Source organism: Typopeltis vanoorti, chromosome 2, assembly GCF_054136105.1.
Source record: "Typopeltis vanoorti isolate ZY-2024b chromosome 2, IOZ_Tvanoo_1.0, whole genome shotgun sequence".
Taxonomy (NCBI): Eukaryota; Metazoa; Arthropoda; class Arachnida; order Uropygi; family Thelyphonidae; genus Typopeltis; species Typopeltis vanoorti.
This window is the reverse complement of record NC_143550.1, coordinates 147,156,460-147,172,309: the sequence shown is the minus strand read 5'-3', so window position 1 is coordinate 147,172,309 and position 15,850 is coordinate 147,156,460. Positions and strand designations below refer to the sequence as shown.

Sequence of the window (15,850 nt, the reverse complement as noted above, 5' to 3'; positions counted from 1 at the left end):
TTTCAACTTCTCTACTGTTCATATGATAAATAAATTTTGTGAGATTTCTTTGTGAGATTACTTCTCTACTCTCGCTGGCAGTTCTCTTCCCCCCCTAGATGATTTTCACTACTAATCTGTCATAGATTAGTGGCGAAAAGTGGAATAGCAGACTTATATAAGCTCTTAAGAAAGAAAAAAAAGGCATGAAATGTTTCTCTCTCGAGAAGGATGATTATTAACAGCTCAGCACCGAGTAAGTGGTTGTTAAGATTACGCCTGAATTTAAATTTTTATTTGACTTTAGCTTATGTAGGTAACGATTTCTTATTCACCCCCAAGCAAACTTAATTGAAACTGTAGATTGATATAAATCAATGATGTGTTTTTTCTATCATAGAGATCGGTCAACATGCAGAACTGACACTTCGGGAACCTGTCCGAGAGCAGCCGATGACCGAATCGACTATCAGAACAGCTTGTGATCCTAATCCTTGTAACCACGGAGGAACGTGCCTCATCGTTCGACATTCCTTCCGTTGCCTTTGCAAGGAAGGTTTCAGAGGTAAGTGAAAATAATATCGTAGTTTATTCACTAAATCTCCGCAATTTCATTAACTTATAATCAGGGTTACTGTCTTTTAAATCCTTTCAACACACAGACTTATCAGAAAAAAAAAAACGTTTTGGACCAAAAATAGAAAAACATCAGAAAAAATAAAATAAAATAAGGAAGAAGAATAATAATTAATAATGTAAAAAAATCTATTGTGATGTATGAAAATTCATATCTTTCAGTTTAAAGAGGTCTGAATAAGTAGAATGATACAGGTGGGTTCCTATAATACACTTACATCGTTTTTACTTACTCCGAACTTTTATCGTGAAAAATGTGAGCATATGATTGCGATGAATACAAAGTTTTAATCTTAACCTTATCTAAGCCTTCCATTTTACTAAAATTATGGTTATGAGTTCCTTTAGTCCTCACACTGAGGCTTCATATTTTGGCAGAGGAAGGGTTACATTGAAATACTACTATAATTTGTAGATATTTACTTGTTAGTTGCTGCTATCAAGAGGCTGAATATACATAGAGAACAGATCGCAATTTGTACATAACTTACCCCTGATAGTTAACAATATCAATATAAAATATATCTTACACATATTAGGAGCAGTTATTAAGCAGTTAAACAGAATTAGTTATAGAAAATAATATTATTCATAGATAATGTTACTCACCAAACATTTTAATAGCAAATATAAACATTTATCCACATAACATTGAAAGAAGAAGAACAAAAATAAAAATATTTCGTTGTTGTTATGGAAACAACAACAACGAAATGGTTGTCTCCTGATGATTTCAGAAGTAATCCAATATCCTAAGATGAAAGCCCTAAACCCGGATTTTAGTGACTAAACTCAGGTTTAATCGGTTATAATATTACGGTTATTATATTTTCCACGCTTACCATAGTTTTTTGCCTCCTTGTGCTTTATTAAATTATGATCATGGTTGAGATAGATATTTAAGATTGTTCTAAATTCTAAATTTTGTGACAGATATTATGCAAGCTCAAAAACTGGGAACTTTTCATTGAGTAACAGTTTTCCAAGTATTGGCTGGTAATTATTAGATATATATTGATGATTTACTATTTCTCTTTTTGTCCTCAGGTTATCGCTGTGAGACGCCATATTGTCCACCGAATTTGTGCATAAACGGAGGAACTTGCCATGTCCATACGACTGGAGCCATAAGCTGTCTCTGTCCAGACAACTATGCCGGAGCCCGATGTGATAGAAAAAAAGGTAAAACATTTGTAAGGTGTTATTTGAATTTACATTGAATGCAAGTCATCAGCTGAAAGTAATATCAAGCTTATAAATTCTATCCAAAATACTCACTTCTTATTTTATTAAAGTGTAGTTAAAATGCATGTTGCATGAACAGCATATAACTTACAGCATCGACTACATATAAAACATTTACGAAAGTGCACATAATGTTTGTTCGCTTCTGTTAATTTATATCTAAGCGCGTGGAAAAATCTAATAAATTAACAAAGTAAAAAGCATATATCGATACACACTTTATGAAAATTACAACATATGCACAATAGATATATAACATACTGCTGGCTAGTTTTATGAAAAGTGGCATGGAATTATTATTCAAATTTAGTGTCACATTCCCAGTTGTGTATACAGCGGATAAATTAAACCAGGATAAGGTATGGAATGCATTTCATAAAGTTAGGACTATTTCCATACTTGATAACTGAAGCATTTATCTTGCCTATCGCATTAAGATAATTTTGTGATTATTTTTATACAGAGTTAAGTGACTTTACATTGTCGTAATATTTTACAGAGAGGGATCCTTGTAATTCGAGCCCTTGTCGAAATGGAGGGCAGTGTAATCGAAATGGGACTCAGTTCTCGTGCAATTGTACAAAGCAGTATACAGGTAAGAATGAAGATAATCGAATTATGTTAAATTTAAAATAAATATGAAAATAGATATACGGAAACCATTTCAACATATAATGTTGTATTCTGAAAACAGTTTCATTAAGATCATGTTCATCTGTTAGATATTAAAAATCAATTCACAAATTATAGAGAAACAAGGAATAACAACTGTGATATGAAACTTGGTTTTTATCAGGATTAAGTATGGAATTCATTTACATCGTAACCGATGTGATCGGTGAAGAAATGATAAAAAAATACTGAAGATTTTAGAAGACTTAAGCATTGTAATAAAGACAGTAGACGAACTACACGATGAACTTTCCAATCGTTAAACAGGCAGGTAGATACCGGGGAAAACTTGAGACGGTGAAAAGAAAGAAACAGTTTTTCAGGGAGGTAAGAGAGAGAATTAAGTTTCTAAAATCCTACAGAGAGGATGATAATGAAACTGACTGATTGGTTATTAGTTTTAAAATGAACAGTACTTATACTGCACAGAACTAAATGAAAAAAATATGAACCTCAAGTCATAATTATAAAATTAAAGACATCTTTAGCTTAAACACTGACTCAAAGGAAAGCTTATTAGATAACAAAGATAAAAATTACAAATACGGGAAAAGGCAAGACTTTCCTGGATTCTTCCATGGTCAAAATATCAGTATACGACATGTTATGTTGCTTACGAATGTGAGAGATATATTCTCACAGGAATGATGATATTAAATAAAATAATCCATAAGGAAGAACTATAGAAAATAAGGGAAAGGAAACAAGATTAGACATTAAGAACATAATATGACAAATTATGCAGAATTGTTTAAAACTATTAAGAAACATATGAGAAAAGTAACACCAAATAAATTAGTGATACAAGGAAGGGATAACACTGAAAAAATATTAGCGAAAATCTTAACGTGTAACAAACAAATGTATTTACTAATTATGGAAATAACAACAGAAGAATAATAAAAATTATTCAATAATATTCGACATTATAAAGAATTATATGTGCGATACCCGCAAAAACCTGAGAAATTATATTCACCTCTGAGTATAGTAGCAGAAAATAAAAACACTCTATAAAGAATGAAATATGACCAAGTTATGATAAAAATAAATATTAAAATTGTAAATCCTGAAAATAATTTATTTTTACTTATAAACTTAAAGATGTTAAAGTGTTACATCAGCTAGAAATGCGCCCTTAATAAAACTAAGAAGCTTATTATTCACTCTGTACAAATATTTGCAGCCACTATAACTCGGAGAATAACATCACTATTAAGTAAATATCAACCGGTTGTTCAGGCATGATTTTAAAAATATTTTGATACATACAATCATAACTGACCACATGCAAAACTTCTAGGAGATAGTTAATTAAAAACGTGAAGCATTGCAAGTATCATATGTTACCGGATTTATATATAACTAACTGATATCCTTTTAAAATGCATGATATGAATTGTTTTATTAGTAGAAGCTGTGATCAGTTTAGTTACATTTTTAGGAATTAATAAAATTATGAAGGACTGAAGGAATAAGTAAAGATGATTTTTTCGATCTCATTTCGACATCACTTCGTTCCAGTATTTAGTTTTCACATTTACATATAAAAAATGCAAGATACAGAGAAACGTTGCGTATCCTTGTGTGAATATGAATTAGATTCATAAATTCAACAATCCGGTATCTTCTCCTTATCTTTTAGCAAGTGTCCATAAAAGGCAGACATATAGAAGAAGAGGAAGCAGGACAAGAACAGTTTTTGTGTGGCGAATATCTACATTAGCGGGATTATAGGCATTCTGCAAAGTCATTCCTCTTCTTATCATGTTCAATATTTGCCAGGTGTTGATTTGAACATAGTAACAGGTACGCGAATCATCACCACACATGCACAGGGCTCCTTTTTACGACATATAAGGAACATTAATTCTAGATGCTGGAATAGATATGAATATTATTTTTAATATTAAATAATTAGAGTATTATTTTTTTTTAAAATGGTTTACAAAAGTTATGTGAGAAACAAAATACCCAGTCTGAAAATATCTGATGACGATTTCTCCGAAACGGCCAGCACATTGTCATATGCCACTGTCTTTTCATTCATTATTACAGGTTTTTAATTGTTTTCGACCCGTTTTCTCTTTATATCCCAATTTTAAATCATTGCGTTTTATAATTTTCATTATTTGTGTCTTCATTCTTGCCATCTTGCCATTTCATCTTATTCATTGCTCCTACATTTTTATGTTATTTCAAATTTAATACTGTTTTCTGCAACGGTACCAAATTCCATATCGAATGCAACATCCTCGTCTTCATCTTCAAAAAAAAAAAAAAATCCAGTTATTAGACTTTTAATAGAGACATGCGTTAGACTTTAAATAACAGCCTTACACAACATCACTACGTGTAAGAGAAAACGAAATATAATTTATTACTCCTATATATTTCGCTCAATATGTCTTGAGCTTCATTCAGGGAGAAGGAAGAAGAACTAGTAGCAACGCTTAAATTCTCAATACAAGAACGAGTTATACAGCATGCGTATAATATCACGTGGCTCGGTCGTAACTGTACAGTAGGAGGAAACACTATTAGAATTCAGAGACGTAGGAATAGATGTATAATTAATTCATTTATTTAAAAAAATTATTTAACAGTAATCACTTCGCAAAACTTAGAGATAGGCAAACAGTCTGTCCGATTAAGATTAGGACGGTGGCGTAGGGCTTCTCACGATTCAAAAAATAGACGATCAAATTTGAACCTACTATGGTGTAGCATCTTGGTACGGTTGCAGTGAACTCTGTGTCTAGTGTCAATGGCATGGCCTGAACCTTCAGATTCCAAAAAATCTTATATAATCTTAATGTTCTTCGATTCTAATAGTAGCAGAACTGCCAGTCTGTCCAAAGTAGCAAATATGACAGGAACAGGGTATTTGATAAACACCAAGTAAAGATAGAGGTGGTAAGAAATATGATAACTTCCGGGATGGTTTGAAGGTATACAGATTATATCTCCGAAGGGTCTTGCTATTTGTTCAGATGTTCCTTTAAGTTAGGTATGTTGATCCTTTTAGCATCAGATTGAAATCTAGAAGAGGGATAATAATTATCAAATATTTTCTGTATCAAGGTCTCGCTGTATCCATTATGTAACAGAGCAAGCTTTTATTTTATTTAATTCTTCTAATAGAAGAGATTCAGAATAACAAATTATGCTTACTCGGTGTACAAGGCTTTTGATAATACTTATTATTTTTTTTTGTGAAGGATGATGATGTGAAGATGCGCGGATATATCTACCTGTAAAGGATGACTTCTTGTTAACAGAAAATTCAACAGATGTACGATGTATTCAAGTATCCAAAAAGGGGAGACTGTTGTTAGATTCACGTTCAATAGTGAACTTGATGCAAGTATATAAGGAGTTAATGTTATACAGAAATTGTAATAGTTCTGTTTCAGAGTGAGACCAGATTGCAAAGATATCATCTACAAAACGTAGCCAAATGCGAGGTCGAGAAGAAATGGTGCTAGAAATCCGATCCTCTAAATACTCCAGATAATAATCAGCCAATTAGGACAATCCATCGCAATATCCTCTATCTGCTGAAATAATTTATTACATCATAATCATCATCATCAAATTCCTGCCATGTACCTTCAAGGGGTGTACAGGATATGATAGTACTACATGAAAAATTTACATCATTACTAACTTCCTATCTACAATTTTCCTCCAAATCAGAAATAATTAATTTATTACGTCAAGTAAAATAACTGGCATTTACTTGAATAACTTGACGATATCATCAGGGAAATCTACTTGTAAGAGCTGTAGAATTTCTTAAAGTGGTCTATTTGTAACAGTGAAACTACATCAAAGGAAACCATGGAAACCATACACTCAGACTCCTGAAGATAAAGATCCTTAATTTTTTCTTCAAAGTCAAAACTGTTTTTGATATAAAAGGTAATTTTTTCCGTAAATTTCGTAGAAGTCTTGAAAGATATTTTGCCAAATAATAAGTAGGAGATCCTATGCAATCAACTATTGGACGTAATGGATAACCAGATTTGTACCTTAGGAAGGCTATAAATATGTGGGGGGGGGGACGAGCATGATGAATCCGAAACTTTTCAAGTATCTGAACTCTACAAATTTGATCGTCTATTTTTCTGAATCGTGTGAAGTCCTACGCCACCGTCCTAATCTTAATCGTACAGACTGTATGCCTAAGTTTTGGAAAGTGATTACTGTTAAATAATTTTTTAATGAATTAATTAATTATACATCTATTCCTACGTCTCTGAACTCTAATAATGTTTCCTCCTACTGTACAGTTGCGACCGAGCCACGTGATATTATATGCATGCTGTATGACTCATTCTTGTATTGAAAGTTTAAACGTTACTACTAGTTCTGCCTTCTCCCTGAACGAAGCTCATGACATATTTAGCGAAATATATAGGTGTGATAAATTATATTTAGTTTTCTATTACATATGTGAAGCCGTTAAAAATTATATTAAATCCATTTATTGTCTAAAACTTTATACTCCTAATATATAAAATTGATTTTCATGACTTACTTGGTTCAGTAATTTATAATAACTAGTTTAAACGTAGCCTGTCATTTTAATAGAAAGGGAGGGAGCTTCTTTCCAGTTAACTAAACTTTGCTATATACATCTTCATATCTGAAATAATTGTTTTATCTATTATTTATTATTTATTATTATCATTGTTATTTATTATTATTCCAGCAAGCGACGAAACATTTGAGAAAAATAAGAAACTATATATCAACCATAGAATACTTTTGAGTAATTAAATGATATTTTCAGAAATGATGTATCCTTCAACTTTAAGCTAGGAATTGTTTAATCGAGGTCCAATGTCCAACTATCAGTTTATGGAAATAAACTAGTATTTGTAAGCTGGGCCGCCGAGAGGGGTTAACATCTGAGACTTTTGTCACGGGTCCGACCATCGGGCCCCGACGTGTCACATAACTTTTTTTATAATGCATGGTCTTAATTCTCGTAATAATACAACAATGATAAAGGATAATGGCATATCGAGAATTATACTGTGTTTTGTTTTAGACAGACGACTACGCTCTTTAGCTCGCCATGATTGTCCGGAAGACACTGATTCTCTCGGCGCGGATCGCTGTAGTTATAGCAGGTGATGACGTCAATAGGCGCTCATGCAAGGTTGTTACAGTCGGTTGCGCTAGCTAGTAACTTTCAGCAATAAAGAGCTTCAGTAGATCATCAATGCTCTAGGAAAGATTAAACGGCCTAGCTTTGCTGTCAACAGAACACGACCTGGCAATGATAATTGATTATGACGAGGTGATTAAAGATTTTGCTAACCATAAAGTGAGGAAGTGGATGAGGCAATAAAAATTTAAAAACTCTATTTTTATTTAATGTTTGTATTTTGTATGGTATGTAATATATCGAATTTTGAATTTGTTCTACACTTTTTTAAATAAATGCTTATAATGTTGAATATGGCTTTTTTTATTAAACAAAAGCGATGCACTTTTTTAAGTGGGGCCCGGACCACAGGCTTGTCACGAGCCCGAATATTTCTCTCGGCGGCCCTGTTTGTAAGTATATACTTTTTTCCAAGAGATTGATGAGGTCAGGGACATGGGAGTGTTGGCGGATAGGGAGTTGAAGTTTAGGGGGAACATTGCAAAAGTGGCTAAATCAGCTCATCAAATCACTTGGATGCTGAAGAATACTTTGACGAGCAGAGACAAGCAAGTTATTGTTCCTCTGTATCGAGCCTTGATAAGACCCCATCTCGACTACTGTGCCCAGATTTGGTCACCTCGGTTTCTTCTTGATGGGGAGGAAGTTGAGATGATCCAGAGGCGAGTGACCAAGATGATAGCAAGTCTATGGAATGAACCTTATGAGAATAGGTTGAAGATTTGTGGGTTGCAAAAATTGGTCGATAGGCGGAAAAGGGGTGATATGATTGAGACATTCAAATTGCTGAAGGGTTTCTATAGAATTAATTCAGAGGATATTTTTGAGAACAGGACTGGTGGTGGGAGGACTAGGGGACATTCATGGAAGCTAGGCAAGAGTGTGGTTATTAAGGGTGTTAGAGCTAGAGTTTTTTACTTGGAGAGTGGTGAATGAGTGGAATAAGCTGTCAGAGTCTGTTGTGGGCGCCATGACAGTGAATGAGTTCAAGGCAAAGTATGATAGATACTGTGTGAATGTCGAATAGCTGTGATGGACATGATGTTTAGGGCCTCCCTCGATGAGTCTAAGGACTCCTTGGAGTCGCCTGTAATAATACTAATAATAATAATAATAATAATAATAATAATAATAATAATAATAATAATAATAATAATAATAATAATACTTTCTAATATTAGCTCGCTCTTCAAAGCATACACTGAGAGCCTATGCATGTACATGAAGAGACTGAAAAGGAAGTGTGCAACCTTTATGTTTAGTAGAGTAAATAACAGACGAATTAAATTAACATAAACTGAATGGAAACGACAAAAGAGTCAGGAAATGAGAAAGCTGTAAAAGCAGATGAAGGAAAATATTAAAATTGAGGGGATATGAAATAGAATACAAAGACAGAGACTGGATTTTCACCTCTAGACTAATGCGAAACCGAGTTTTCTTATTAATTTTCTGCAGACAAAAACGAATATTAAACTATAGGTTAGTTATTGCACGCCTAATTGAAGAATTGAATCAAACGAAATTAAAAGAATAGTCTCACATTCACCTATAAGGAAAATTAATGTTTCTGTTGGAATTACCATGTACGGCAATTTAAAATTTAATGAAAGAAGTTTAACTGGCTGGAGAAGACCATTCGGTCTCAATAAGATGTTTTATTGACGTTTTATATGTATTTTCAGTATCCAGAGGAAGTGTGTAACCTTTATTTTTAGTACAGTACAGCAAATAACAGATGAATTAAATTAAAAAAATTAAAAAAAAGGAAACGACAAAAGAGATAGTAAAAGAGAAAGTAAAAACAGATGAAGGAAAATATTGACATTGAGAAGGAAACAGCTAAGGAGATAGGGAAAGAGAAAGACACGTAAAAGGAGAAAGTGAGAAAGATTATTTTTCAGTTGAGTTTAATTGGATTGGGTTCGGTTGGTTGTAATTATGGCTGAAGCGAACTAAGGCTATGAGGCCATTATTTTCCTTGTACGTCATAAATGCGATGCTGATTGTGCATAATGCATTAATCTATTTATGAAACCATGCAAATGCACACGATAAGTGTTGATTACTTAAAGAAAAAAGACAATGAGAGACACTAGTCAGTCTGCATGATTAGGCTTACATAATTCCATCGCTTCTTTAGTCTTTTATAATCTTATTAAGCGGTGGAAAATGAACTAATAAAGCGTGTGACGTGCTTTAAGATGAGCTGTTATTTGTTCTGCTTGAAGTAAAATTTTTTTTTTTATTAGGTGATCACTGTGAGTTCCATACTTGTCAGGAAAGATTTCGTAAGTGGTACTGTTTGAACGGTGGCACCTGCGGTATGATGCCCAATGCTCACTCCATGGTATGCATCTGTCCTCCTAATTTCATGGGTGCATGGTGTGAACATGAAGAAGGTAAGCTTTTCGTATATTAATTAACAGTTATTTTACGTATATTAACGTATATTAATTAACATATATATATATATATATATATATATATATATATATATATATATATATATATATATATATATATATATATATATATATATATATATATATAACAGAAAGGAGAAGAACGGCAAAGCAGAGATAGGGAAATGAAGGTGGAAATAAAGGCCTAGTGCATACTATGTACAGATAAGTGAATGAGCCTCTTTTGTGTACGCTTGAGTAATAAGCCAAATATTGACAATAGAGTAGGAGTAACATGTCATGGAGGGAGGGTTCAGTTAAAAGACCGGTACTGTTCGAGTGCCATGGACTTTGCATGGATGCAATCTGAATGCGAGCTTCAGGTTGCCTCCATGTGAACTTTTTTATTTAAATATTTTATTTTTTAAGATAATTCAGATATCGAATATGGAGTTATTTTTAAAACAAATTCAGGAAGACGAGTCATTTCCTGCAGTCACACAAAAATGGCTGTTGTATAAAAAAGTTCGTTCATCGCTGAAACTTCATTCTATAGCCTGCTTCTACAAGAACAGCGATTTTCGAGTATTATGCTTTATACAACAAATAGTACGAAACTGATGCCATATTTATTATTTCTATTAAGCATCCCCCAGTTAGAGCTATTTGGACAATGCATAGTAATTAAGGACACGCTTATACATACTAACTATTATATTTTAAGTACATTTTTAATCCTTAATAACCTTCTAATACCTAAAAAATTTTGGTGGTGGATGGTGATGGGTTGACTAACTTTTTTTCTCCTTACAGCATTAACGAACACTTCCAGAAAGCCGGAGGTACCAAACCCGAATGTGACGTAAGAATTCCTGTGAAAATACGACTTCGTTGTTAAGGGTGAATATTTGAGATTATATTGAGCATGTATGTCTGTTTGAATGCGTGTGGCATGTTGCGTTGCTTCGGCTTGATCACGAATAAGCTGTGACCGATAGCTCCCTTTTGTATGAAATGCTTGCTTCGTCCTAACTCTTTAAAGATCATCTTGATATTTCTGATAACCTTCACACCTGCCACATTAATAATGGCGATTATTATATGTTCATAACAGATTCAAAACTAACAGTTCAAAACTAAATAAGCAAGAAAATAATATTGCAGTGTTGTAGATATTTATCACATAAATGTTTTATTCTGTTCATAAAGATATGCTTATTCTCTATTCTATTCTATATTCTATTAACCACTTCAAAGGACTTTTTTTATCTCCTTGAAAAATCTCCTTGCAGCTGCTTTAGATTATCAGAGGACTTTAGATTATAAGTAATTGGGTTTTCCACTGAGAAACCCTGAAAAAAATCCAGGAAACATTTTGCCTCTACTTTACTTTTATTCCGAAAATTAGTCATGCCTGCATCCATATAATGGTTATGATGTTTGTATAGTCTACGATGTCTGCGACATTGAGTCATTTATGTAATAAATATTTTTGGGAACTTTCTGCACTAAAATAAGCAACATTTTCCCTAAGTCATGACGGGTATACGCACCGGGAACTCATGGGAAAGTAGCACCGGGACTCACAGGAATGGGGAATGGATAGATCCAGGTTCGAAAGGGTTTAAAAGATATAGTGTAAAGAGTTATAAATTTCTTTATATATTTTATGTTGTAATTATAACACTCATTATAAATTCAGAGGTATCAAATTTATCTATCAAATATACGTATTATGATACACATTCGAACGCAGTTATACTACCACTGGATGTAGGTCAACAATCCGGTATATTATATATATATATGTGTGTGTGTGTGTGTGTGTGTGTGTGTGTGTGTTATGGACTAAATGATTAATACGGGCATTATAAATAATGCCCAGCCATTATGAATAATGACAAACAAATTCGGGCACTGTAATAAATTTTACGTTGTTTATCATAATTTATCACATTGACCGGTCAATATGAATAATGCTATCATCTGGGCGAGCAAAGTGTTAATAACGATACCTTTTTTGGCAGTATTAGAAGCGGTAGGTGTTGGGAAAGAAGAAATTCTTCGGAATTTTTTTTTTTTTTTTTTTTTTTTTTTTTTTTTTTTTGTCGGGAGAGGCGAAGGGGCCCAAGTCACTCAAATGTTTACAAAATCAGGGTATTTGACAATGATAGAAAAAAGTGAAAGAGTCAAAACCATATATATATATATATATATATATATATATACACACACACACATACATATATATATTATGACAATGTGTTCTTAAAAGAATCGCCGTACGGAGAATTATCTAACGTCTAAAAATAAAATAAAGTAAAATAATTATATAAGTGAAAAAAGCAAATTACTATGAAATCTTACCGATTCACACTTAGCTTTTAGGTATAATGCAGATAGTTCTGAATCAAATCTTATCAACTAGAATATACTATAAACAAAGTGTATAGTACTGATTCGCTTTGTTTATTGTACATTGAAACCCTCCAAACATTTTATAGAAAATATTTAAAACATACGTAGAAAGATTACGAGTACTATAATAAGCATTAATTAAAACTGTGAATGAATACACATGAAACACACTTTAACTACAAAAAAGAAAGAAGGAATTGATCGTGATTTTAATTGTTAACGCCAACTTATACTTATATAGACTTGATTAAATGCGTACAGACGTAAATTACGTAATGAAAATTATAAAATGTAATATAAACAACTAATACTTCGTGATGAGTATCCCATCACATCACCAGAGTGAAATGCACAAAAAAGAGCGGACCGTTACACAAAACAAAAAAGAAATCAACAGAGGTTAGAGAGTGTTTCTGTTCTCCCGCTATCCGGCAAGTCACGTGATAATATTTGAAACTGATTTTTTTGTTTTCACTTTCCATGGGTTCCTAATAGCATCACGTGACTGGTCGAAAAGAGGAAAAACAGAGGCATTCTTTAACCTCTGTTGATTTCTTTCTTGTTTCATGTGACGGGATACTCGTCAATAAAAGAGTGGTTGTATTAAATTCCTTAATTCTCAATACGTAATTTACGTGTGTAGTCATTTCTTATGGTCGTGATTTTGGCTGGGATTAAAACGCTGTTTCAAAATCGCTTATGTTTGAGTAAGATGAATAACTGATACATATTTTGAAAGATCATTCTATTCTTCAAAAATTATTTTTAATCAAACGTCATTTAAAAATATTTTTCCACCAAATTCGTTATTCGTAAATAACATTCCTTTTCAACTTGGCTGTTGACTCAATCTGCAGAATATGTCACAAGATAGCCTAAGAGCTGTCCACAACTATAAGGTTAACATTTTTACTACATTCATCAAATATGGTTTTTGTTGTAAAAATAGTAATTCGGTAACACTCTTTCACTAATTTCCAATTTCTCAATGAATTAAAGTAATTTTGATAGCGAGACTTTCCCTTGAAATCTTGCAAAGGGCAATGATATATACCTGCTTTCTACTTTACTATTTATGCTGTTTAGTGTCAGCTGCTTGTTCGATCACCAAATATGTTTGTGCTAATCTTGGTTTTACTTGATAGGTTCCATCACCAGCCTGTGTCCATTAATTTTCCACCAGCAATGCTTAATGTGATGAAGGAAGAAGAAGAATGGCTCTCAGTATATCGGAAGAACATGAAGACAAAGAAAACTATTCCAGTACTTTAGTATTTCTCCGCCACATGCCTTGCAAACTATGTTGATATGGTTTTGTGAGTGCAAACTAAAAGAGATCAAGAGCAATAGCCTCTAATTCCTCCATTTCCACTTCTAACATGCAACATGATAATTACAAATCTTTAAGAAACTTTCCGCATAGGAATTTTTATATTTACTGTAAAGGGGGGGGGTAGAGGATGCACAAACTTTTAAAGTTATGCTTTTGCTTCTCAGAATTCCTTTTACCCGCATTTCATTGCTGGATTCAATCAACTCTCCTCGCTCGCATGCACGCACACAAATTGTTTTCATTTTTATTCTTCCTTTATTTGTAGTAAGATGCTCTGTAATTTACAAAAAAAAAGGATATAACGCTAAGAAACTTTATCTTGTATTTCATTGTGGTGTACGCACTCCTGCTGTAAGCCATATAAATTCGCAATTCATCTTTCCTCTTCCGTTTCTTTAAAATTCCTAGTGTATCATAATAACAATCATCATCATTATCTCAAGTTAGCACTTCATAGCTATAGTGTTTCATCTGAAATAGTTTATGATTTGCTAGATGCTTTTTTTTTTTTTTTTTTTACTTCTTCTTACTTTATACTGGATTTAAAGTAAGCGGAGGCTATTCCAATTTCTATAGCCAGAAGTAACCATAGTTGTCTGAAAGCATAAGTTATGGTTAATAAAGTTCTATAGCCAAAAATTAGCCTATGCGTTGAAACATGTATGTGTAGATAAACTGTTATGAACTGAACGTTTTGCTCCAAAGTACGACTGAGCAACGACGATTAGAACTTATCGTAAATGAAAGTGCTCAATAAAATTTCTCAATATGTTCACTTTCTTTTTTTTTTACCCCATTCTCCCCCCACCTCTCGCAAGTTTGTTACAGAATACAGTCTGTTTTCAATGTATCGATACTTTTACACATCAAACTAGTGAAACTCTTGGCAGACATTCATTATGCACTTGCTCGTTCACTTACTTTCCTTCACGGTTTCTATAATTTATTCTTCCTTACTAATTGTCTTTGTAATATCGAGCTCTGCTCATAATTTCAATATTATTATATAATTACAATTTCAGGACCACCAGAAAAACACTTGTGGTTTTTATTTAATCCCAGATACGATTTATCTGCAGCAGACAGTAATAATTGAAAGTTAATTAGAATTGATGAATGTTATTCCCAAATATCGTCGAAGTTAAATGATTTATCGAGCTTTGGAACTAATCAAGTGTCAAGAGATAAAAGTCACGGTGACTGTGCTTTGCACACTTAACTTAAAACCATGTGAAGAACAAAAAAGATAAGGTCGTCATTATGCGAGAAACTGGAATGGATTCACCTACTTGTGCTGAAACACTAATTACCATTCTAATCGAGTGATGTAATATATACTGCAGTTCCTGATAGTTTATTCTCATGCAGTAATAGTTTCTAATAATTCAAATAAGCAAATTATCGCTTATTTTTGCTTAATTTGCAGAAACATTTAAAATTCAGGGCTTTAAAAGTTTCTGGTAAATCTTATGTTTGACTTATTGACATCGACTGTACAAAGTTGCCATAGTTAAATAAAATTATTCTTATTTACTTGTCTTCTTAATTGTAAGAACACACACAAACACACGCGCGCGCACGCAATTTTTATGATGATAGTGTGTTGAGGAAAACCCATTCTTTTCATTTCACGTAGATAGATATATGTATAGAGTAAAAGAATTTGTCTGCTTTGTTCCTTCAGAATCGAGGTCTTTTGGAATGATACTCGGTCCTCTCATTACGTTTTTTCTTTAATTGAATCGGTGAATTGAAAACTTAAATTTCAATGAATTATCAGTTTTTGGAAGATGAACTAGTCAGGGGAAGCGAGGAATAATCTTCTATCTGTTTAATAATGATTCATTGAATCTATCTATTGGTGGAAATTCTCAGTACGTACAAGCCACCGCATAATTTTACTAATACCAGTTACATTTCCAAATCTCGTTAATGTCATTTTGTTAAAACTCGTTGACAAATATCATACCGATTCAAAAAAAA

General features: G+C 32.8%; 1 protein-coding gene across 2 annotated transcripts in view; it reads left to right on the top strand.

Moving 5' to 3' along the window:
• LOC150109511 (sushi, von Willebrand factor type A, EGF and pentraxin domain-containing protein 1-like) overlaps nt 1–15,400 on the top strand; it is an 80,667-nt gene extending 65,267 nt beyond the window's left edge. For both annotated transcript variants that reach the window (XM_090408765.1, XM_090408764.1), the window contains exons 17-22: nt 380–544; nt 1,663–1,797; nt 2,360–2,455; nt 9,964–10,113; nt 10,930–11,016; nt 13,680–15,400. In XM_090408765.1, the coding sequence (XP_090264891.1) occupies nt 380–544; nt 1,663–1,797; nt 2,360–2,455; nt 9,964–10,113; nt 10,930–10,982 (599 nt within the window). In that variant the 3' untranslated portion in view covers nt 10,983–11,016; nt 13,680–15,400. The remainder of the gene's footprint in view (nt 1–379; nt 545–1,662; nt 1,798–2,359; nt 2,456–9,963; nt 10,114–10,929; nt 11,017–13,679) is intronic.
• Nucleotides 15,401–15,850: the final 450 nt, after the last annotated feature.